The sequence below is a fragment of the Anastrepha ludens genome, chromosome 6, assembly GCF_028408465.1.
Source record: "Anastrepha ludens isolate Willacy chromosome 6, idAnaLude1.1, whole genome shotgun sequence".
In the NCBI taxonomy this organism is placed as follows: domain Eukaryota; kingdom Metazoa; phylum Arthropoda; class Insecta; order Diptera; family Tephritidae; genus Anastrepha; species Anastrepha ludens.
This window is the reverse complement of record NC_071502.1, coordinates 37,699,304-37,720,893: the sequence shown is the minus strand read 5'-3', so window position 1 is coordinate 37,720,893 and position 21,590 is coordinate 37,699,304. Positions and strand designations below refer to the sequence as shown.

The 21,590-nt window shown below is 36.3% G+C and overlaps 5 protein-coding genes across 6 annotated transcripts; 2 read left to right on the top strand and 3 right to left on the bottom strand.

Moving 5' to 3' along the window:
* Nucleotides 1-2,424, top strand: LOC128865862 (transcription factor grauzone-like). Its single transcript, XM_054106244.1, has 5 exons — nt 1-263; nt 365-573; nt 628-1,586; nt 1,656-1,767; nt 1,829-2,424. Exons 2-5 carry the CDS (start codon nt 442-444, stop codon nt 2,021-2,023), a joined length of 1,398 nt encoding a protein of 465 aa, XP_053962219.1. The 5' UTR covers nt 1-263; nt 365-441; the 3' UTR covers nt 2,024-2,424.
* A 4,254-nt stretch (nt 2,425-6,678) lies between these two features.
* LOC128866041 (transcription factor grauzone-like) lies at nt 6,679-9,114 on the top strand. Its single transcript, XM_054106506.1, has 5 exons — nt 6,679-6,979; nt 7,081-7,289; nt 7,344-8,317; nt 8,377-8,758; nt 8,828-9,114. Exons 2-5 carry the CDS (start codon nt 7,158-7,160, stop codon nt 9,020-9,022), a joined length of 1,683 nt encoding a protein of 560 aa, XP_053962481.1. The 5' UTR covers nt 6,679-6,979; nt 7,081-7,157; the 3' UTR covers nt 9,023-9,114.
* Nucleotides 9,115-9,571: 457 nt separating this feature from the next.
* LOC128866042 (transcription factor grauzone-like) lies at nt 9,572-11,711 on the bottom strand. Its single transcript, XM_054106508.1, has 4 exons — nt 11,474-11,711; nt 10,459-11,402; nt 10,015-10,396; nt 9,572-9,949 (listed from the first exon to the last, which is right to left on the bottom strand). The coding sequence occupies exons 1-4, from the start codon at nt 11,594-11,596 to the stop codon at nt 9,764-9,766; spliced, it is 1,635 nt and encodes a 544-aa protein (XP_053962483.1). The 5' UTR covers nt 11,597-11,711; the 3' UTR covers nt 9,572-9,763.
* Nucleotides 11,712-13,121: 1,410 nt separating this feature from the next.
* On the bottom strand, nt 13,122-16,854 carry LOC128866040 (transcription factor grauzone-like). 2 transcript variants are annotated; one of them, XR_008454911.1, is made up of 5 exons: nt 16,536-16,854; nt 15,508-16,481; nt 15,061-15,442; nt 14,099-14,998; nt 13,122-14,023 (listed from the first exon to the last, which is right to left on the bottom strand). XR_008454911.1 is itself a non-coding variant. In XM_054106505.1 (4 exons), the coding sequence occupies exons 1-4, from the start codon at nt 16,665-16,667 to the stop codon at nt 14,774-14,776; spliced, it is 1,713 nt and encodes a 570-aa protein (XP_053962480.1). In that variant the 5' UTR covers nt 16,668-16,854; the 3' UTR covers nt 13,122-14,773. The 2 variants fall into 2 exon arrangements, 1 of the variants encoding a protein (XP_053962480.1); XM_054106505.1 differs by having other exon boundaries at nt 13,122-14,998.
* Nucleotides 16,855-18,610: 1,756 nt separating this feature from the next.
* Nucleotides 18,611-19,496, bottom strand: LOC128866193 (transcription factor grauzone-like). Its single transcript, XM_054106728.1, has 3 exons — nt 19,421-19,496; nt 18,967-19,348; nt 18,611-18,904 (listed from the first exon to the last, which is right to left on the bottom strand). Exons 2-3 carry the CDS (start codon nt 19,327-19,329, stop codon nt 18,683-18,685), a joined length of 585 nt encoding a protein of 194 aa, XP_053962703.1. The 5' UTR covers nt 19,330-19,348; nt 19,421-19,496; the 3' UTR covers nt 18,611-18,682.
* Between the last annotated feature and the right edge of the window lie 2,094 nt (nt 19,497-21,590).

Below are 21,590 nucleotides of genomic sequence, written 5' to 3'. Positions count from 1 at the left end.
CTACAGAATTTATTTATTTTTTAAACACTTAATGATAAAGTAAATCCTCGTTAACATTTACTCATTTAAATTAAGCATTTGAAAATGTGCAATGTTTTGTAGAATTCGCTTTACAAACTGTCACTTATTTAAATACGCCTTGAAACAAAACTGACATACTTTAATATATGCCATTAAAGTATAAGAAAGTGATTCCATGTTAATCGCCGGATACTTAGTATTTGAGGGTAGAATATTCTGAATCGAGTTACATAAAATAACATGTAAGTTTAAACAAACAAAAAAATCGATAACGCAAATTAATCGATAGATTGAAATATTTTTGTACCCGATACTATTGAAAACGTCATTGATAATTTTGCAGATTTAACTTGTGCATTATTCGCGTCTTGTTGGAAAAATCAAAACAATTTATAAATTGGTTTTTATTCACTGTACGGAATGTTTTACGAGCAATCGTGTTTACTGTGCTTGGAAAGAACCAGCGTAACTGATGGTCGAATAAACATTGATTCTGAAGATCCGCAATCAGTAAAGATTTATGAGGCGATTAAACAACATTTTAGAGAAGAGGTAAAATTTCTTGCAGCAGAAGTTGTACTCTTTCAAAAATATTTTATCTTATAGCTCAGTATGATACCTTTTTTAACAACCAAAGTCGTGTGTAACCAATGCTGGGAATTGGTACAATCTTTTGATGAATTTTATGTTCGTGTACAGAAGGCGCACTTAGCAGCGAGCGACAAACTTAAATCTTTGCAAGAGATGGAGATAGAAGTAAAAGAAATTAAAGTAGAGACGGACACATTAGACGAGTTAACTTCTTCTTCAAAACGTAAAAATAAACACTCACGCGGTCTCGAAAATGTTGAGGAAAATATGGAGAAGGAACTAATTTCCTTACAAGGAAACGGAGATAAGAATGAACAAGTGCATAATGTAGATGTAGAAAGTTTTGCTATTAAGAGTGAAGTTGTACAAGATGATACACTGGATGTAAATTATTCCCCGCAAATATCAGAAGATGAGAGTGAATCAAGTAGCTCAGTGTCAGAGAGTGTTGTGAAGCTAGAAGAGGAAGAGATATTGGACCGTGCACCGCATAAAATATTGCGAACTAAAGGAAGGTCAAAACAAAAGCAAAGCCAGCAAAAGAGAGAAGCAAAGCAACAGAATGAAAGGCGACATGATGAATTTATTGCACAAAATTTTAAATTAAATTGTTTTCTTTGTCAAAGTTCTCTAACAGATTTCAAGGAACTAAAAAGTCATTTTCGGGGAAACCATCAAACCAACGGATATGTAAAATGTTGTGGCAAGAAATTACTTAACCGAGGTGTGCTCGTTGATCATATTCATGTTCACATCAACCCAGAATACTTCAAATGTCAACACTGCGAGAAGGTATTATGTGATCGAAATGGTCTGAAAATGCATTTGCAGTATTTCCATGGTTCTAGAGAACGTACTTATTATTGCATTATTTGTTGTAAAGGCTTTTTCAGCCGAAAAGTTCTCACTCGACATTGTCTAATCCATGCTCCCGACGAACAAAAAAATGTTAATTGCGAACAATGTGATAAAGCGTAAGTGAAAGAATTGTAAAAAATTTGTCTTGTCAACTTTTGCGAAATTTTATAAAATTTTACTTGCAGATTCTGTAATAAATATAGCATGAAACAACACTTAGCGCTAGTTCATCTAAATTTATATGCGAAGATATGTGATATTTGCGGCAAAGCACTCAAATCGACAAAAAGCTTACAAGTAATTAATATTAACATATTTGGTTGATGTATTTAATAATTAACATTTAACAATTCTATAGGAACATATGGCAACACATACGGGAGAAGTTTTGTGTACTTGTACATTTTGCCCTCAAACGTTCAATTCTAAATCGAGCATGTACACTCATCGCAAACGACAGCATCCAAAAGAATGGGCAGAAAATTGTGCAAACAAAAGAATCTTCACTGGAATAGTACAAAAAAATCAAAGTGATTTAGGGTCCACAATATAATCTTCGTTGCAGACGACGTTCATAGAGAAGTTTCAATGGGAAAAATGCATGGAATTATGAGGGGTACCTGTTTTGCACTCTGATGCACTACATAAACATTTTATACAATATTTAATAGCAAGAGACTGAATTGCTGAAATTTAGCAGCAGTTGAGTAGAACTCGTTCCTCCGACAGTCGGTTCTACGTTACCGAAACGACCCGTATTTACTATATATTTACAAGGACTGTCATTCCAGCGGCACTCCCCGTACATGTATGGGAAATGTTTTTGCTGCTACAAAAAAAAAACAGTAACAACTCGGTTTTTTCTAATTTATTTTTCATTCCATTATAAATTTCTTTTTAAATTATTTCATATTTCCTTAGTTATTGAATAAAATTGAAAAGTATCATGGAAAACCACGTCTTCTAAATTCGGTAGTGGCTATTAGTATCGTTATTTTAAAGAGCAAATCATCGAAAAATATACCACCTGGACTTTCGTTACAATATTTTTAAATTCCTTCAATCAAATTAATATCCTCATAGAGGAATGCTTCACATAAGCGCGCAGAAAGCCAACGCGCATGCATAAATGCATCTTTATAAATGCACACGATCTTATAACCAAGATGGCATACATACGTACATACAGATATGCGAAGTTGTATACTATGTACATATGCGGTTGCGTGGACTTGACATAAAAAATTATTATGAATCGCTGAAAATGCTCTAGTAATTCAGCGCACATTCATAGACAAAGCATTGTGCCGAAAAGTATGAATTATGAAGCGTCAAAAAAATTTTATCAATTTTAGAGCCACATACCTGCCTACTATCAGTGAACAAAAATAATTGTCTCGAAATTTTCTTTGGTATCGAAATGTCCAGGACAGAGCTTTGTTGTTGTTGTTGTTTTAACAGTAATGGTAGCCCTGTCAGTGTAGGGCATATCACCGGTCATTTTCGTCTAACTCATCTAGGGGTAGGCCCAGGAAACATGCGGTTTCAACAGGTTGGGTCCAGGGGGAGAGGGGTGTTAGATGAGTCGGTTTTAGGGGGCATGTGAAGAGGTGGTTAGTGTCGTGCGGGGTACCTTCACATGCCGGACATGTGTTTGGAATGTCGGGGTCGATTCTGGATATGTAGGAATTTAACCTGCTACTGTATCGAAATCCTTCTTCAGGTCCAACGCTACTAGGACAGTCCTCTCGCAGGGGCGGTTTTGGTTAATCCCGCGGTTTATCTGGGCGTTTATGGCGGTGAGCGCAGTGGTGGTGCTATGCACTCGTCGGAATCCGTGCTGATGTAGGGCTGGGGCCAGGTGTTTCGTGAAGAGTGGGAGTAGGAGGGCTTCAAGTGTCTTCACTACTGGGGAAAGGAGAGTTATCGGCCGATAAGATTCCCCTTGGTTGGCGGGTTTCCCAGGTTTCAGTAGTGGGACCACTCTCCCTGCTTTTCACTTGTCAGGGATGATGAGAGTGGCCAGGGACAGATTGAAGACCCTTGTGAGGAATCCTACTCCCAGAGGCCCCAGATGCTTCAACATCAGCGCGTTTAATCCGTCAGGGCCAATGACTTTTGATGTTTTCGATTTGTTGATGGCCCCCTGAACCTCATCACCGGAGAAAGTAAGTGGCGCACCGTCGTTCGTCAGTTTGTGCAACCTTCTGGTAGCACGACGTTTGGTTCTGTCGACTGGAGGATGTAGTATAAAAAGCCGGCTAAAATAGCTCGCGCATCTCTTCGGGTCCGACGAAGTGCAACCGTTGAAGGTGATAGCCACCTTGTCATTGTGCTTCGTCGGGTTCGACAGGGACCTAACGGTAGACCAGAGCTTACTCACCCCAGAGGTGAAGTTACAGGTCTTCAGGTGCTTAACCCATTTAGTCCGCTTATGCTGATTTACCAGTTGCCGGATCTCCAAATTGAGATCCCTTATGCGGGGATCCCCGAGATCGGCCTGACGTAGGTGGTCACGCTCGTTTGCTAAGCTGGCTGCTTCGGCTGGGAAATGAGGACGAAAGTCCTTAAAACTTCCAGCTGGAATGAAGCGAGCCGCAGCAGCTATGAGCACCTTGCGGAATGCGCGTTCGCCTACGCGCATATCAGTATGGATGGGAAGAGCGGCGAAGGTGTCCTCGGTGAATTCCGTGAAGCCGGCCCAATTAGCTTTTTTAAAGTTAAATTTGGACCGGTGATTCGCGGAAACAAAGTCGGCAGGTCTCTCAATCGAGACGATAATGGGCAAGTGGTCTGATGCAAGCGATAGCATAGGTCGCCACGTTATGCTATTTATCGGACCCGCGCTAGCTATTGTTAGGACAGGCGAGCTGCTGCAATTGCCCACTACCCTGGTGGAGGCGTAATCGTTCACAGTGCTGAATGTCGAATCGTCTATCTTCTCTACCAGTTGCTGTCCCCTACGATCATTTGGCAGGCTTGAATGCCAAAGATCGTGATGCGCGTTGAAGTCACCTACAACCAATCGGTTTTCACCTCTGATGAGCGCTCCTATATCAGGGTGATATCCTGCCGGGCAGCAGGTGACAGGGGGTATATACGTTAAATATTTAGAGCTCGGAATCGCCTGTCCGGACAGCTATGCCTTGACATTCTAAGGTGCTGTCCCTGCGGTCGATTCCTTCATCGATGATACGATACTGCACTGTGTGGTGGACTATAAACGCTAGGCCAAAACCATTGTCTCGCTCGCGATCGTGTCTGTGCACGTTATAGCCATCCCTGGTGATCAGAGATGACCTAGCGTGCAGCTTGGTTTCTTGGACCGCAGCCATTTTAATACTGTGCCGGCTCATAAAGTCAACTATCTCGTCGACCTTACTCGTGAGTCAGTTGCAATTAAATTGTAGAAGCTTGAAGCTTCTCGGTAAGGTATGTGTAACTCGGGGGTGAGGGACGCGTGGGGTTGTCTACGTTGGACCTGCTGCGTAATCCACTGTGGTTGTTGCTCCGATAGGCTCCTCACCGTGGAGGTGCGGGTTGTGGTGGCGGTTGGTAGTGCCGGCCTATCAGGGGGAGTAGTAGCCGTGGGGGCATCAGACGCCTGCTGGCGGGAGCAACACGTGGCCACATACCGTGTGGACCACTCGCTGTGTGACTTAAGGCCTGAACAGGTCTTAAGGTGGCTCCACCCGCTGCACTTGTTACACCTAACCGAGGGGGAGTTCGGGTGAAGCCGTTTGTGGCAGACGCAGCAATAGAATACTTCTGGCCCAGGGTTGGATTCGATTCTAGCCGGAGGAGAAGCATTTGGAGCAGGATTGCTGCGAGGATTTGCTCCTGTGGCGTAAGGGGTGGGGTGATATACGGTTCACTAGACAGGGCTATTTTACCGGCTGCCATGGGAATGCTTTGTTCTAAGTTACAGGTTGCTATTTTCTGCATCTTAATGTATGCTTCTGCGTGTACTTGACGCATATATTCCAATATTGTCTATTTTCAAAAAAAAAAATTACAAAATTAGTCGTTAGTGATTTTTTTAATCTTAGATTTAGTTTGCTCAGGCGAATCAAGTCCGCCGCGACTAAAAGAAGTATGGCCACTGCGACTGCGTCTTTGACTGTGTTTTGTTTTGGAAAACATATGCATGTAGAGGCAAATAGCATTGTTTTGCTGAGATTTCAAATATGCATTAATAACCAATAAATGCACAAAATTAATCTACCCGTTCACATATGGCAGATTACCTGCAAAATTAACAATCAGCTGTCAATACTGTTGAGAAAGGTTTTTCTTCATGCAAATTATTTTGGTGGAATATTTCGGTGGTTTTGGTTTGTTTAATTATTACTAACGACATGAAGAAAAGACAAGAAAGGAATAGCTAATTTAATTGTGCAATTGGCTGCTAATAATAAACAGTTGGAGATAAACCGTAAACGACGTTTACTGAGGATTCAAACAATTATGGCAGCAATACGCATTCGAAATTTGATATTACATTTTATAACAAGTAATAAGAGGATACACGCTTTCTTTCTGTTATATGAATGCATACTAATAATACCTAACAAAACCCTGTTTTCTTTGCTCTCATCCATTTTATTTAGTTTTTACTTTTACGTTTTTCTTTACACTCGTAAAAATAATGATCTAGTACACAGAAAACATAGAGTTGTAAGTGAAAAAGTATGGTTATTATCTGGATTATTTTATAATCGCAGATTTTGGGAGACAAATTTTGTTTGGGAAATATCGCTTTTTAATTACGGATTGGGAGTTAAGCACGAAAAAAGTAGATCATCTACTTATATGTGAACGTATTATTATTAGCATCAACTCCAAAACGTCGTCATGGATGTTCTCATCATCAAAAGATTACAGAGGTTTCTTTACAGTTTCTGCGAATCGCCTTAAAACAGTGCACAGTTGGAATTGAGCAACTGACATTCCCATATAGCAATAATATTCAAGATAACCAGCAAGTTAAAAACTATTAGTTTAACATCACAGTCGATTTTACATTACCGAACGACTCGAATTTTTATCCGACCTAGAAACGCCACTTTATCAGCTTTCTATATTTTGCCAAACGTTTGTCTTAGGAATACATTTTTATTCCGGGCAATACGGGAAGGAACCTGTTAAAAAAATTGTGGCAACTTTTCAACATTTTGGCAACCATACAAGTTGCTTACCTTCATTTAAACAATCATCTCTTCATTGGCGCTGAGATAAATCTTCTACAGAATTTATTTATTTTTTAAACACTTAATGATAAAGTAAATCCTCGTTAACATTTACTCATTTAAATTAAGCATTTGAAAATGTGCAATGTTTTGTAGAATTCGCTTTACAAACTGTCACTTATTTAAATACGCCTTGAAACAAAACTGACATACTTTAATATATGCCATTAAAGTATAAGAAAGTGATTCCATGTTAATCGCCGGATGCTTAGTATTTGAGGGTAGAATATTCTGAATCGAGTTACATAAAATAACAACATGTAAGTTTAAACAAACAAAAAAATCGATAACGCAAATTAATCGATAGATTGAAATATTTTTATACCCGATACTATTGAAAACGTCATTGATAATTTTGCAGATTTAACTTGTGCATTATTCGCGTCTTGTTGGAAAAATCAAAACAATTTATAAATTGGTTTTTATTCACTGTACGGAATGTTTTACGAGCAATCGTGTTTACTGTGCTTGGAAAAAACCAGCGTAACTGATGGTCGAATAAACATTGATTCTGAAGATCCGCAATCAGTAAAGATTCATGAGGCAATTAAACAACATTTTAGAGAAGAGGTAAAATTTCTTGCAGCAGAAGTTATACTCTTTCAAAAATATTTTATCTTATAGCTCAGTATGATACCTTTTTTAACAACCAAAGTCGTGTGTAACCAATGCTGGGAATTGGTACAATCTTTTGATGAATTTTATGTTCGTGTACAGAAGGCGCACTTAGCAGCGAGCGACAAACTTAAATCTTTGCAAGAGATGGAGATAGAAGTAAAAGAAATTAAAGTGGAAACGAACACGTTAGAGGAGTTTATTTCTCTTCCAAATCGTCGCAGTAAGCACTCACGAGGTCTCGAAAATGTTGAGGAAAATATAGAGAAGGAACTAATTTACTTACAAGGAAACGGAGATAAGAATGAACAAGTGCATAATGTAGATGTAGAAAGTTTTGCTATTAAGAGTGAAGCTGTACAAGATGATACACTGGATGTAAATTATTCCCCGCAAATATCAGAAGATGAGAGTGAATCACGGAGCTCAATAGCAGAAGACGTTATAAAGCATGAAGAAGAGAAGGCATTGCACGGTGCACCACATAAAATATTGCGAACTAAAGGAAGGCCAAAACAAAAGCGAACCCAGCAAAAGAGAGAAGCAAAGCAACAGAATGAAAGGCGACATAAAACCAGAGACTATGATGATTTTATTGCACAAAATTTTAAATTAAACTGCTTTCTTTGTCAAAAGTCTCTAACAGATTTCAAGGAACTAAAAAGTCATTTTCGGGGAAACCACCAAACCAACGGATATGTAAAATGTTGTGGCAAGAAATTACTTAACCGAGGTGTGCTCGTTGATCATATTCATGTTCACATCAACCCAGAATACTTCAAATGTCAACACTGCGAGAAGGTATTATGTGATCGAAGTGGTCTCGAAACGCATTTGCAGTATTTCCATGGTTCCAGAGAACGTACTTATCATTGCACTATTTGTTCTAAAGGCTTTTTTAGCCGAAAAGTTCTCACTCGACATTGTCTAATCCATGCTCCAGACGAACAAAAAAATGTTAAGTGCGAACAATGTGATAAAGCGTAAGTGAAAGAATTTTTCTTGTAAACTTTTGCGAAATTTTATAAAATTTTATTTGCAGATTCTGTAATCAATATAGAATGAAACAACACTTAGCGCTAGTTCATCTAAATTTATATGCGAAGATATGTGATATTTGCGGCAAAGCTTTAAACGGAAATGAAGCATTTCGACGGCACCAGGAGGAACATGCTGGTATACCCGCATCCTCTGTGAAGTGTAAATTATGTAATACAGAACTTAAGACGAAATACGGATTGGCGCGACATATGAAAACAATGCACACCGAGGAGTACCAAACTCCCCAAGTCTGCCCAATTTGTTTCAAAGTATCTCCAAATCTACGAGCACATAGAAGTCATATGGAATATTTGCACGTCGCAGAAAAAAAACATATTTGCAAACTTTGTGACAAAGCATTCAAATTGCCAAAAAGCCTTCGAGTAAATACTTCAACATATTTTTATTAAGAATTTAACTTATTTAACAAATAACATTTAACAATTTTATAGGAACATATGACAACACATACAGGAGAGGTTTTATGTACTTGTACATTTTGCCCCCAAACCTTCAATTCTGCATCGAACATGTACACTCATCGTAAACGAAAGCATCCAAAAGAATGGGCAGAAAAATGTGCAAATAAAAGAATCTACTCTGGAATAGTACAAAATATTCAAAAAGATTTGGAATCCACGATATAATCGCTGAATGCAGACGACGCGCATTTTTAAAGATATTAACTAAAATATAATATATAAAAAGAACAATTCAGAAAATAAATGGAAGAAAACTATTCAAAGTTGTGTTCGAATACAAAATTAGCCATCAATCCAAATTAAAGCTCGTATTAAAAAGCGCCTGTAGGTAGCTTACAGCGTTAACATTCTCTATTTCTAATTACATACGAATACTACTCAATTGCTAAATTGAAGAAATTCAGCCTCCTGCTGTTAATTTATGGTAAGAATGGGTCTATTCGTCTCCAAAACGAGTACCGCTCAACGTTCCATGCGTTCTTCGGATTGATACCATACTTCTCTATACATCAGCGTTCTCTGTGAAATGAAAAATGAGTTTTAAGTAAGTGATCAAAGCGAATGGAATACTATTCTATCATCATTGGGCAGTGATGACAAGAAATTCGGTAAGGTGCATGTTTTACTTGTAGAATTCGCGGCTTCACCTGGCATTCTGTTTTAACATAATGTAAAGAAAATGTAGATGTGAGGTAAGATAAGTAATATCTGATATATGATATTGTAATAAGCTATATGACTGCAAGTACACTTGCTTTGTGTTTTATTTATTAAATTAATCGCTCAAATCTATTTCTATGAATTAAGTCATAAAGCAGTGTGAGGTCTGATCTATGATATATTTTGTTTGATTTATTGTTTTATTTTATTCAAAAATTTCTCTCATGCAGTGCGTCAAATATGGCTTCAGTGATCAACTGAAGTAGCTTGCTTTAAAGGTACTGCTAAACTTTTTTTCAACGCGCATTGCTCAGCCCACTCCTTCACGTGTTTCTTCTTTCGGTGCGAATACATATTGGCATTTGATTTAAATGTTTGCGGGCAAAAACTACAGGTATATAGTGCTTCTCCGGTATGGGTCGCCATGTGCTCCTACGATTAAATTGCAGCATAAAAATATAATAATTTCTAGAAAACAGATACAAATAACATATTACTTTGAAATCGGTAAGTCTTTTGAATGCCTTATCGCATAACTTGCACACATGTTTCCTTTGTAAGGAATGCATATATTTTATGTGGTTACGATGAGCCTGTAGAGATGGTGAGACTTTGGAACAAATAGGGCAAACTTGCGGCGTTTGATACTCTTCTGTATGCATGGTCTTCATGTGACGTGCTAAACCGTATTTTGTAGTAAGTGCAGCATCGCATAAATCACATTTTATTAGCTTACGCGGAATACCTGCATGCTCTGATTGATGCCTTTCAAGAGCGTCCCTACCTTTTATTGATATACCACAAATATCACATATTTTTGCATATGAATTCAAATGTGTAAGTCTCATGTGCTTTCTCAATTCAGCGCCATCTGGAAATCTGAATAAGAATAATTTAATAGAGATAGTGTACATTAATTCCTGTTTGGTTGTATTATTTACGTTTTGTCGCACTCCAAGCATGGTACCGTTTTTTGATCTTCCGTAACATGAGTGTTATAGTGCTGTTTCAAGCAAGAAGCACGAAAAAAACTTTTAGAACATATTGAACATCGATGAACTCGGTCCCGATTACCATGAGCATATTGAAGATGCAAATCAAGACTACGACGTTCCGACATTCTTTTGCCGCAGTGTTTGCACTTAAAATAATCCGGATCCTCATGAAAATGAATGTGATCGATTAATAAACTCCGTTCGGGTAATTTTTTTCCACAACAAAGTACATAACCTCTGGTTTGATGTTCGATGCGGAAATGACCCTTTAGTTCTTTGAAGTTTGAAAGTAGAATTTTACAAATACAACAGGTAAATTTAAAATTTTTCTTCGCAATATATTCATCTGATTCTGTTGTTTTTTTATTTACTCCTTTACGTTTGTTAACTTTTTCAGATCTCCGCTTTCCTGGCTGGTCTTCATTCTCACTTTCAATATCATCAGAGTCTGAAGCACCTGCAGACATAGTATTATCCATAAATTCTTCTAATAAAGCCTCGTCTTTAATTTCTAGCGAATCTGAAGCAATATCACTTGGTGGAGAGGCATTTTTGGAATTAGTTGGAGCGGTTAGTATTAATTCTTCAATTTTAACTTGATATTCTGTAAGGGATAAAGTTGGTTCACAGACAACTTCGACGGCTTCGAGTTTTTTCTGTCTCCGAGGTCTACCCCTTCGACGCCGAGGTCGTGATTGTTCTTTCTCGATACTCACAAACTCTTCTTTTATTTCTATTTCTTCATTCTCCACATTGACTATCCTTTTCAAGGTGTTGGCAGCTTCTCTATAGACTTGCTGCACGCGCACATAAAATTCATGAAATGATTTAACTAAATCCCAACATTCGCGACAAACAACTCGCGCCTCAATCTGAGACATTATCTCCAGCTGCGTTAATTAAAATTTAATTATTACTAAGGTTGTTAAATAAATTCCTGCTTTTTGTACTTAATATACACCTCTTCCTTGAAATGTAGCTCAATGACTTCTCGCTTATTTAAACCTTTGTCTCCTTTGGGATCTAAGTCTACTAGCTTCTTTGAACCTTCTAGGCATAACAAACAATATGTATCATTAAACATTTTATTATTTTCGCTCTACTCCAAATAGTATATGCCAAATACTCGAAAACAGTAATTCTTGCACCAAAAATATTGTTTACAACGCACAGTACTGCCACCTTATTGAATAGTTGATTGTTCAATAACTTTCAAAACAGGGGCTATACTATCAAATTAATGCTTAAAGTACGTTCACATATGCATTAATTACCAATAAATCCACAAAATTAATCCACACGTTCACATATGACAGACTACCTGCAAAATTGACAATCAGCTGTCAATACAGTTGAGAAATGTTTTTCTTCATATAAATTATTTTGAGGGAATATTTCGGTATTTTTGGTTTGTTTAGTTGCTATTAACGATATGAAGAAAATACAATGAGAAGGAATAGCTAATTTAATTGCGCAATTCGCTGTTAATAATAAACAGTTGGAGGAAATCTGTAAGCGACGTTTAGTGAGATTTCAAAAAAGTATGGCAGTAATACGCATTCGAAATACGATATTAGATTATAAGAGGGCACACGCTTTGTTTCTGTTATATGAATGCATAGTCAATAATACCTAACAAAAATTTTATAAGAATTATGCCTACAAACCTGTTTTCTTTACCGTCATCCATTTTATTTAGTTTTTATTTTGACGTTTTTCTTTACACGCGAAAAAATAATGATCTATTACACAGAAAACACAGGATTCTATCAGACGAAACTCAAATAGAATTATTGCCGTTTTAAAATAGCGAGGGGAACTCGTAGACTCAAAGAGACATTAAACTTTCAATTAAGAACATTTCAGCAGTTAAAGCCTTTACTGTAAACCAATTTAGCATACAAAAGTTATTATTAAATTGGCAGTAAATAAATACGCGTAAGATTCTCTACGTAGGCTACAGACAACGAACATGTTCGTGTTCGCGAGCATGCTCGCGCTCACTATACGTTCACCAACTGTGGGGATGTTTGATTTTCAGCGAGCGGTTGGCGCATATGTTCATTATTTGTGGCGAGATGCGTAGCGACCGACTTAGTAAATATTTAAATAGCTATGTATGTCACTGTAAATATTGTTACGAACTTGCGAAAGGCAATCCATTGCTTGATAAAACTCACAAATCAATGGTAACACAACCTGTTTGCTTTAATGAATCATTTTATTGATTTACTTTTAATTTACGCGCCCGGGATTGCAGCAATTGCCATTCAGCACGCGAAATTTTGTGTATTGCTACGAACCAAGATGACTGTAGGTGGCGTCTTCCCAAAACAGTTACTTTATTTTTCGCGTATTTGACAAATCTGACGTCAGGTCCCTTAAAAATACAAAACAAACGAACAAGTGTGGGTCCACTCGTTTGTTTGGTTGTTTCCATTGCTTTCGCTCACTCTTATTCTTCACAAATAAGAAATTAACCTTCCTTTTGTTTGCTTATACATGAGTGCTTGCGCCACGACGAATTCGGAAGGCGCAATCTTGTATTCTGTCATCCTTGTAATGAACCCACCTATTGAGTATCCCTTCGCAATACAAAACAAACAAAATTAGTGAAATTACATGTTTGTGAAAATTCACTCGATCTAATGATGAATCGATACCATTCAAGTCGATATTTTTCAGACCCTCGCAATGTTTTTTTCGGATGCCTTTAAATTAGTGCGGTTGTCCGATCCCTGCAGTTGGGCATGGAGCTAGCGTTTTTACATTTTTAATGCGTCAAAATAATGTATTAGAGCAATTTAATTTAACCCTTTGCACTCGTATGTCACACTGGAGGTGACAATACTAATTTACTCTACAACTCGTATGTCACACTGGAGGTGACAATACTTATTTACTCTACAACTCGTATGTCACACTGGAGGTGACAATACTAATGTATGCCTGTAACCAATAGCACTAAATAACTGTAAAATACATACGGTATTCGAGATCTTACAGTTATAATTTGTCAAGTTTTGTTAATCGAGTGCAAGTCGTGCACGGAATCAACATCAGATGTAGAGAATCGACTTGATGGAAAACTCCACATTTTAGTACCTCATCCGGGAAAAAAACATAATGATTGTATGGTCTGTTCTAACAGAAAAGCTAAGGGCGAAAGGAAGACAACTGTTTATTTCTGCGAAACATGCGAAAGACATCCTTTTCTTCACGTTGGAAATTGTTTTAAAAAGTATCACACTGTAAAAGATTACAAAAAATAAAACATTTTATATTAATAATTAATGAAATAAATATAATACGTTGAATTCTACGACTGTAAATTACTTTAATTCATTTAGCTAAAAATAATAACAAGTTGACACGCAACAACTTTGAAAATAAATCGAGTGCAAAGGGTTAATCATGATTTTGTTTTTATTTTTTAATCAAAGCTCTGAAGCTAAAAAATGTTTTCTGTCAAATTTACCCTCCTTAGAAATAATCACCTTGCTTTGAGAATCTGTAAGATAAAAAGAAAAACAAAATACTTTCAAATTTTGTTTTTGTACTACTAAACCATGGCACTAGCAATCACCATGAATAGATTCGCCTTGGCTGAAATTCTATCACGAAGTGCATGTAGTTGTTGTTGTTGTAGCAGTATCACGAACTGGATCGTTAAATGTGGTTTGCTTACTCGAAATTAAGTACTTTCAGTATCGAACCTTTTCATTTGCGGCTTCTTTTCAATAATAAATCGTTGTTGCTAGACAAATAGTCTCGAGAATTAAGAAGATAGTATTATGGTATAAAAAATAATTGCCATGAATTTTCAAATATAAATCAAACACGTCGAAAGAGAAATTTTCATCCCATCCAGCTTATTTTTTCTTCCAGCATCATTCGCCAGTATTCACTTCGCCTGGCATTTGTACCATTGTTTCCGTGCTCTTGCACTTCGTGTCTTTTCCTTTTTGTGTATTCGAGAAAAGACCACAAAAAGACATCATTCTCACCTCGACCACTTACTGAGATGATTCCACTTCTCTCTTCTTTCCACCCCCAAATTTGAGTCTTTGGGTTTACTAAATGGTTTAACCCTATTACAAATTTTAAACTTTATACCATTTCGTGCACCGAATAGTTTCTAAAGTGCTATAATTTCCAATGGTTAAAGATATTTCGCGATCACATTTTATGTATGGAAACGGATTCAAATAATTTATTTATTTTGCCAACTTCAGTAATTACTATTTCCTAATTTATATCATTAAACATGTGCTTTGCTTGCATCAGACAGCTCTATCATGGGTGTCACATCTTTTTGAATATTTTGCCCAATTCCAGTGGAATTTCTTTTTTTTGCACATTTTTCTGCCCATTCTTTTGGATGCTTTCGTTTACGATGAGTGTACATGTTCGATTTAGAATTGAACGTTTGGGGACAAAATGTGCAAGTACAGAAAACTTCTCCTGTATGTGTTGTCATATGTTCCTATAGAATTAAAATACATACTTAAGTTAAATGCATTAACAAAATGGGTCAGCAGTATTTACTTGTAGGCTTTTTGGCGATTTGAATGCTTTGTCACAAAGCTTGCAGGCATGCTTTTTTTTATTGAGGTGCATATACTCAATATGGCTTCTATGTGCCATTAGAGTTGGAGATAATTTAGAGCAAAATGGACAGACTTGGGGAGTTTGATACTTCTCGGTATGCATAGTTTTCATGTGCCGCGCCAATCCGTATTTTGTCTTAAGCTCTGCATTACATAAATTACACTTCACAGAGGACGCGGGTATACCAGCATGTTCCTCCTGATGCCGTCGAAATGCTTCATTTCCGTTTAAAGCCTTGCCACAAATATCACATATCTTCGCATATAAATTTAGATGAACAAGCGCTAAGTGTTGTTTCATGCTGTACTTATTACTGAATCTATACGTAAAATTGTAAAATTACGCAATGTTAACAGTAGGGTCTTTTATAATTATTTCACTTACGCTTTATCGCATTGTGTGCACTTAATATTTTTCTGTTCGTCTGGTGCATGTATTAGACAATGTCGAGCTAGAACTTTACTGCTGAAAAAGCTTTTGGAGCAAATAGTGCAATGATAAGTACGTTCTCTGGATCCATGAAAATACTGCAAATGCTTTTCGAGACCATTTCGATCACATAATACCTTCTCGCAGTGTTGACATTTGAAATATTCTGGGTTGTTGTGAACATTGATATGATCAACAAGCACACCTCGGTTAAGTAATTTCTTGCCACAACACATTACATATCCAATTGTTTGGTGGTGCTTGCGAAAATGACTTTTTAATTCCTTAAAGTCTGTTAGAGACTTTTGACAAAGAAAGCAGATTAATGTAAAATTTTGTGCAATAAATTCATCATAGCCCGTAGTTTTATGTCGCTTTTTATTTTGTTGCTTTGTTTCTCTCTTTTCTTTTGCCCGTTTTTTTCTTGGCCTTCCTTTAGCCCGCAATATTTTATGTGGGGCACGTTGCAATGCCTTCTCTTCTTCATGCTTTTTAACGTCTTCTGATACTGAGCTCCGTGATTCACTCTCATCTTCTAAAATCTGCGGTGAAATTTTTGCATCTAATGTATCATCTTGTATAACTTCACACTTTATAACAAGATTTTCTTCATTTACATCCTGATCCTGTTCAGTGTTATATCCGTTTTCCTGTGTAACAATTGACTTGTACTCCACATTTTTCTCAACAGTTTCCAGACCGCGTGAGTGTTTACTTCGACGATTTGGAAGAGAAATAAACTCCTCTAACGTGTTCGTTTCCACTTTAATTTCTTTTACTTCTATCTCCATCTCTTGCAAAAATTTAAGTTTGTCGCTCGCTGCTAAGTGCGCCTTCTGTACACGAACATAAAATTCATCAAAAGATTGTACCAATTCCCAGCATTGGTTACACACGACTTTGGTTGTTAAAAAAGGTATCATACTGAGCTATAAGATAAAATATTTTTGAAAGAGTACAACTTCTGCTGCAAGAAATTTTACCTCTTCTCTAAAATGTTGTTTAATTGCCTCATGAATCTTTACTGATTGCGGATCATCAGAATCAATATTTATTCGACCATCAGTTGCGCTGGTTTTTTCCAAGCACAATAAACACGATTGCTCGTAAAACATTCCGTACAGTGAATAAATACCAATTTATAAACAACAAGACGCGAATAATGCACAAGTTAAATCTGCAAAATTATCAATGACTGTTTTAACAGTATCGGTTGTAAAAGTATTTCATTATATCGATTTATTTGGCGCTATCGATTTTTATTTGTTTAAACTTCCATGTTGTTATTTTATGTAATTCGATTCAAAATAGTGAAAATACTAAGTATCCGGCGATTGACATGGAATCGCTTTCTTACACTTTAATGATATACAGTGTTGGAAAAATTAATAGAAACGACAATCACTTCATATTTCACATAAAATTTTTAGTTTGTAAGTATGTACCTATTTATGCAGACACACACTGTGTAATACTGTTTGATAACGGTACTTTATTTTGTCTTGTTTTTATGTGCATAATCGCAAATATTTAGGCTCAGTATTCTTTTTGGTGCAGAACCGCGTGTTTTAGTTGAAAAAAAAAAATAGAAACGTTTCGGAAAAATTTGAATAGCTACAGTTAAAATTAATAATATACTGTTATTTTTAAACTGTTTGATATTTTGTTGGAAAGGTATGTATAAAATTATATTTATTATTGTCTTGTTCATAAAATATTTCTTATCTTATGAATATTGCATTCAGAATGGGACGTGGTAAACACTGTACTGTTAATGAAAGAGAAATTATAAAAAAACTAAAAAGTGATGACATTTCTATGTCACGGATTGCCGATTTAATGAAATGCTCAAAAAATAGGTGTTTTCTGCGATTAATTTTAAAATTACAGAGGAAAAACGAGGACGAAAGTGCGCAACATCAAAGAAGTTTGACCAACTGCTTATACGAGAATCGATAAAAAACCATTTTTATCCTCAGAAGAATTGAAAAATGTTTTACAAGCGCCAGTAAGCAGTCGAACAATCCGAAATAGATTAATATCTGGGGGATTAAAGGCCTATAGTGCAAGAAAAGTACCATGCCTTAGCAGAAAAAACATAACCTACAGATTATCGTTTGCAAAGAAACATCTACTGCGTGCAAATTGGAAAAACGTATTATGGTCAGATGAAACAAAGATTAATTTGTTTGGGTCTGATGGCAAGGTACATGTAAGACGACCTAAAAACTCTGCATTCGATCCAAAGCACACGTTGAAGAACGTGAAGTATGGATGTGGTAATATACTACTTTGGGGATGTTTTTCGTCGGCAGGAGTTGGTCCTTTATTCTGGATTAAAGATAAGATGTGCGCTGCGGACTACGTAAATATTTTAAATAATGTTATGCTTCCATATGCCAAAGAAGAAATACCATTGATTTGGGAGTTTCAACAAGATAACGATCCAAAACACTCCACACGCTTTTGTTACGTGTTTGGCTGAACTTCTCATATATATGTGGGGTGTGTCTTGATATTGACTTACGGTTGTAAGTCGACACCGAACGGCAAATAATTTTTTGACATGAAAAAGACAGAAATACACTAGGAGGTTTGATACACAGGGATTCAAGCCTATACTCCCGAATGGTAGTCAGACACCAACTCATTCGGCTACGGCGATTTAGCTACTCCAATATTCTTGCCAAAGATGAGACATTAACTCCTTTTCCTATTTTTTCAATAATTTCACATTTTTTCTTTAATGGCCTAGATTTCTACTAAGGCATGATGGTACGAGTACTATCAATTTATTAGCATTCAGAAACTTTAAAAATACTTATAAAAAGCACACTCATCAAACGGTCTGCACTCGGCAAAAAAAAAGAAATCAAATCAATCATTAAGAACCAATGCACAATTTGTGGAGAACCGAGTATGTACATGTTTTTCTTTCTGATTATTTCTGGGTTTCTTTTTTTGTTGCTTTTAAAAATTTGCATATAGTTTCTAATATAATATATCAAAATTATACAATTCGGGACTCCACTCTGTGTATTCACAATGCCCTTATATGTATGTTAGTATTCAGATAGTTTATTTGTTTTCCCAATTTTTGCAATTGATATAAATATTAAAGATTTTACATTTATTTTGATTCTTCTGCATCCGCCGATTCTATTATAGATTCCAAATCTTTTTGGATTAGTTGTCCAATTCCAGTGGAACTTCTTTTCTTCGGACATTTTTCTGCCCATTCCTTTGGGTGTTTTCGCTTACGATGAGCGTACATATTTGCGTTAGAGTTAAACGTTTGTGGACAAAATGTACATGTATACAAAACTTCACCAGTATGTGTCGTCATGTGCTCCTAAAAATTTAAATACACATATTAAATACGATATACAAACTTTCGTATGTAAAAATATTCACTCGCAAGTCCTTGGGACTTTTAAAGGCTTTGTCACAAAGTTTGCAGACATGTTTTTTTTCTGTGGCGTGCATGTATTTAAAATGTGTTTGATGCGCTGGAAGGGTTGGTGACACTTTTGAGCAAATGGGACAGACCTGAGGTGTTTGATACTCCTCCGTGTGCATTACTTTCATGTGACGGGCCAAACCGTACTTTGTCGTAAGTTCAGCGTCACATAATTCGCATTTAATCAGTGATCTCGGTAAATCAGAATGTTCTTCCTGGTGTCGGCGAAATGCTTCGCTTCCGTGAAAGGATTTTCCACAGATGTCACATATTTTGGCATATAAATGTAGATGAACCAGCTTTAAATGCTGTGTCATTTTGTATTCATTACAGAACCTGTAATTAGTATAATTACATTATTGTAACGAATAAAAACAGAAGCAAAACAAACATGAATTTTGAACCTACGTTTTCTCACATTGCGAACACTTAACAATCTTTTGTTCATCTGAAGCATGTATTAAAGAATGTCGAGCAAGAACTTCACGACTTTTATAGGATCAGGTAAATTCAATTGGTATGCAAAGCATAACGCGCAAAGGATTACTGGGCACGTTCAAGCCTACTAATATTACAAGCATAATATGGTATCCAAATATAGACCACGTATTCCAAATGCGAAAGGTATATAACTTCTTTAGGGTGCGTAGATCAATAATGCCCGAATTAAAACATCAAATGAAAGCAGGTTCAGAATATGACTTTGCAATGGTGTAACTTAAATGTCTTTGAAAAGAGAATCTAAAGTCAAATACCACACCAGGATCAATAATTTCACTTCGATTGGATAAACTAGAACCACCGATGTGGTAGGATAACAAGATTCAGAATAAGAGACATAAAAACTCTTGTTTATAATACATATGTATTTAGGTTTAATTTATTTTTTTTAAACCTCTTTTTCTAGAGCTTTTAGAAAAGTTTGATAATGTTTTTATTCCTGGGGATTGTGGGGGGACTCCATTGGCTCTAATAAGGGTAACAAAATGATCAAGTTGCTTCATGATTCCAAACTTAGGAGTCGAAATAATAGTGAATTAACCTTCAAAAAAAATTTGAAGGACATAGAGGGTTCAGTTCTTGACCTGACTCTGATCTGTGTCGAAAACAAATGCTCATGGAAGGTTCAGCCTTTTTCCTTAGGAAAGAGTCACCATCTCCCAATCATAGTTGAAATTGAAAATGTGAAATAAATTATATGAATCGTAACTCCAATACTAATGAAGCTTGGAGATTTGTGGGTGGGTCCACTCGTTTGTTTGGTTGTTTCCATTGCTTTCGCTCACTCTTATTCTTCACAAATAAGAAATTAACCTTCCTTTTGTTTGCTTATACATGAGTGCTTGCGCCACGACGAATTCGGAAGGCGCAATCTTGTATTCTGTCATCCTTGTAATGAACCCACCTATTGAGTATCCCTTCGCAATACAAAACAAACAAAATTAGTGAAATTACATGTTTGTGAAAATTCACTCGATCTAATGATGAATCGATACCATTCAAGTCGATATTTTTCAGACCCTCGCAATGTTTTTTTCGGATGCCTTTAAATTAGTGCGGTTGTCCGATCCCTGCAGTTGGGCATGGAGCTAGCGTTTTTACATTTTTAATGCGTCAAAATAATGTATTAGAGCAATTTAATTTAACCCTTTGCACTCGTATGTCACACTGGAGGTGACAATACTAATTTACTCTACAACTCGTATGTCACACTGGAGGTGACAATACTTATTTACTCTACAACTCGTATGTCACACTGGAGGTGACAATACTAATGTATGCCTGTAACCAATAGCACTAAATAACTGTAAAATACATACGGTATTCGAGATCTTACAGTTATAATTTGTCAAGTTTTGTTAATCGAGTGCAAGTCGTGCACGGAATCAACATCAGATGTAGAGAATCGACTTGATGGAAAACTCCACATTTTAGTACCTCATCCGGGAAAAAAACATAATGATTGTATGGTCTGTTCTAACAGAAAAGCTAAGGGCGAAAGGAAGACAACTGTTTATTTCTGCGAAACATGCGAAAGACATCCTTTTCTTCACGTTGGAAATTGTTTTAAAAAGTATCACACTGTAAAAGATTACAAAAAATAAAACATTTTATATTAATAATTAATGAAATAAATATAATACGTTGAATTCTACGACTGTAAATTACTTTAATTCATTTAGCTAAAAATAATAACAAGTTGACACGCAACAACTTTGAAAATAAATCGAGTGCAAAGGGTTAATCATGATTTTGTTTTTATTTTTTAATCAAAGCTCTGAAGCTAAAAAATGTTTTCTGTCAAATTTACCCTCCTTAGAAATAATCACCTTGCTTTGAGAATCTGTAAGATAAAAAGAAAAACAAAATACTTTCAAATTTTGTTTTTGTACTACTAAACCATGGCACTAGCAATCACCATGAATAGATTCGCCTTGGCTGAAATTCTATCACGAAGTGCATGTAGTTGTTGTTGTTGTAGCAGTATCACGAACTGGATCGTTAAATGTGGTTTGCTTACTCGAAATTAAGTACTTTCAGTATCGAACCTTTTCATTTGCGGCTTCTTTTCAATAAT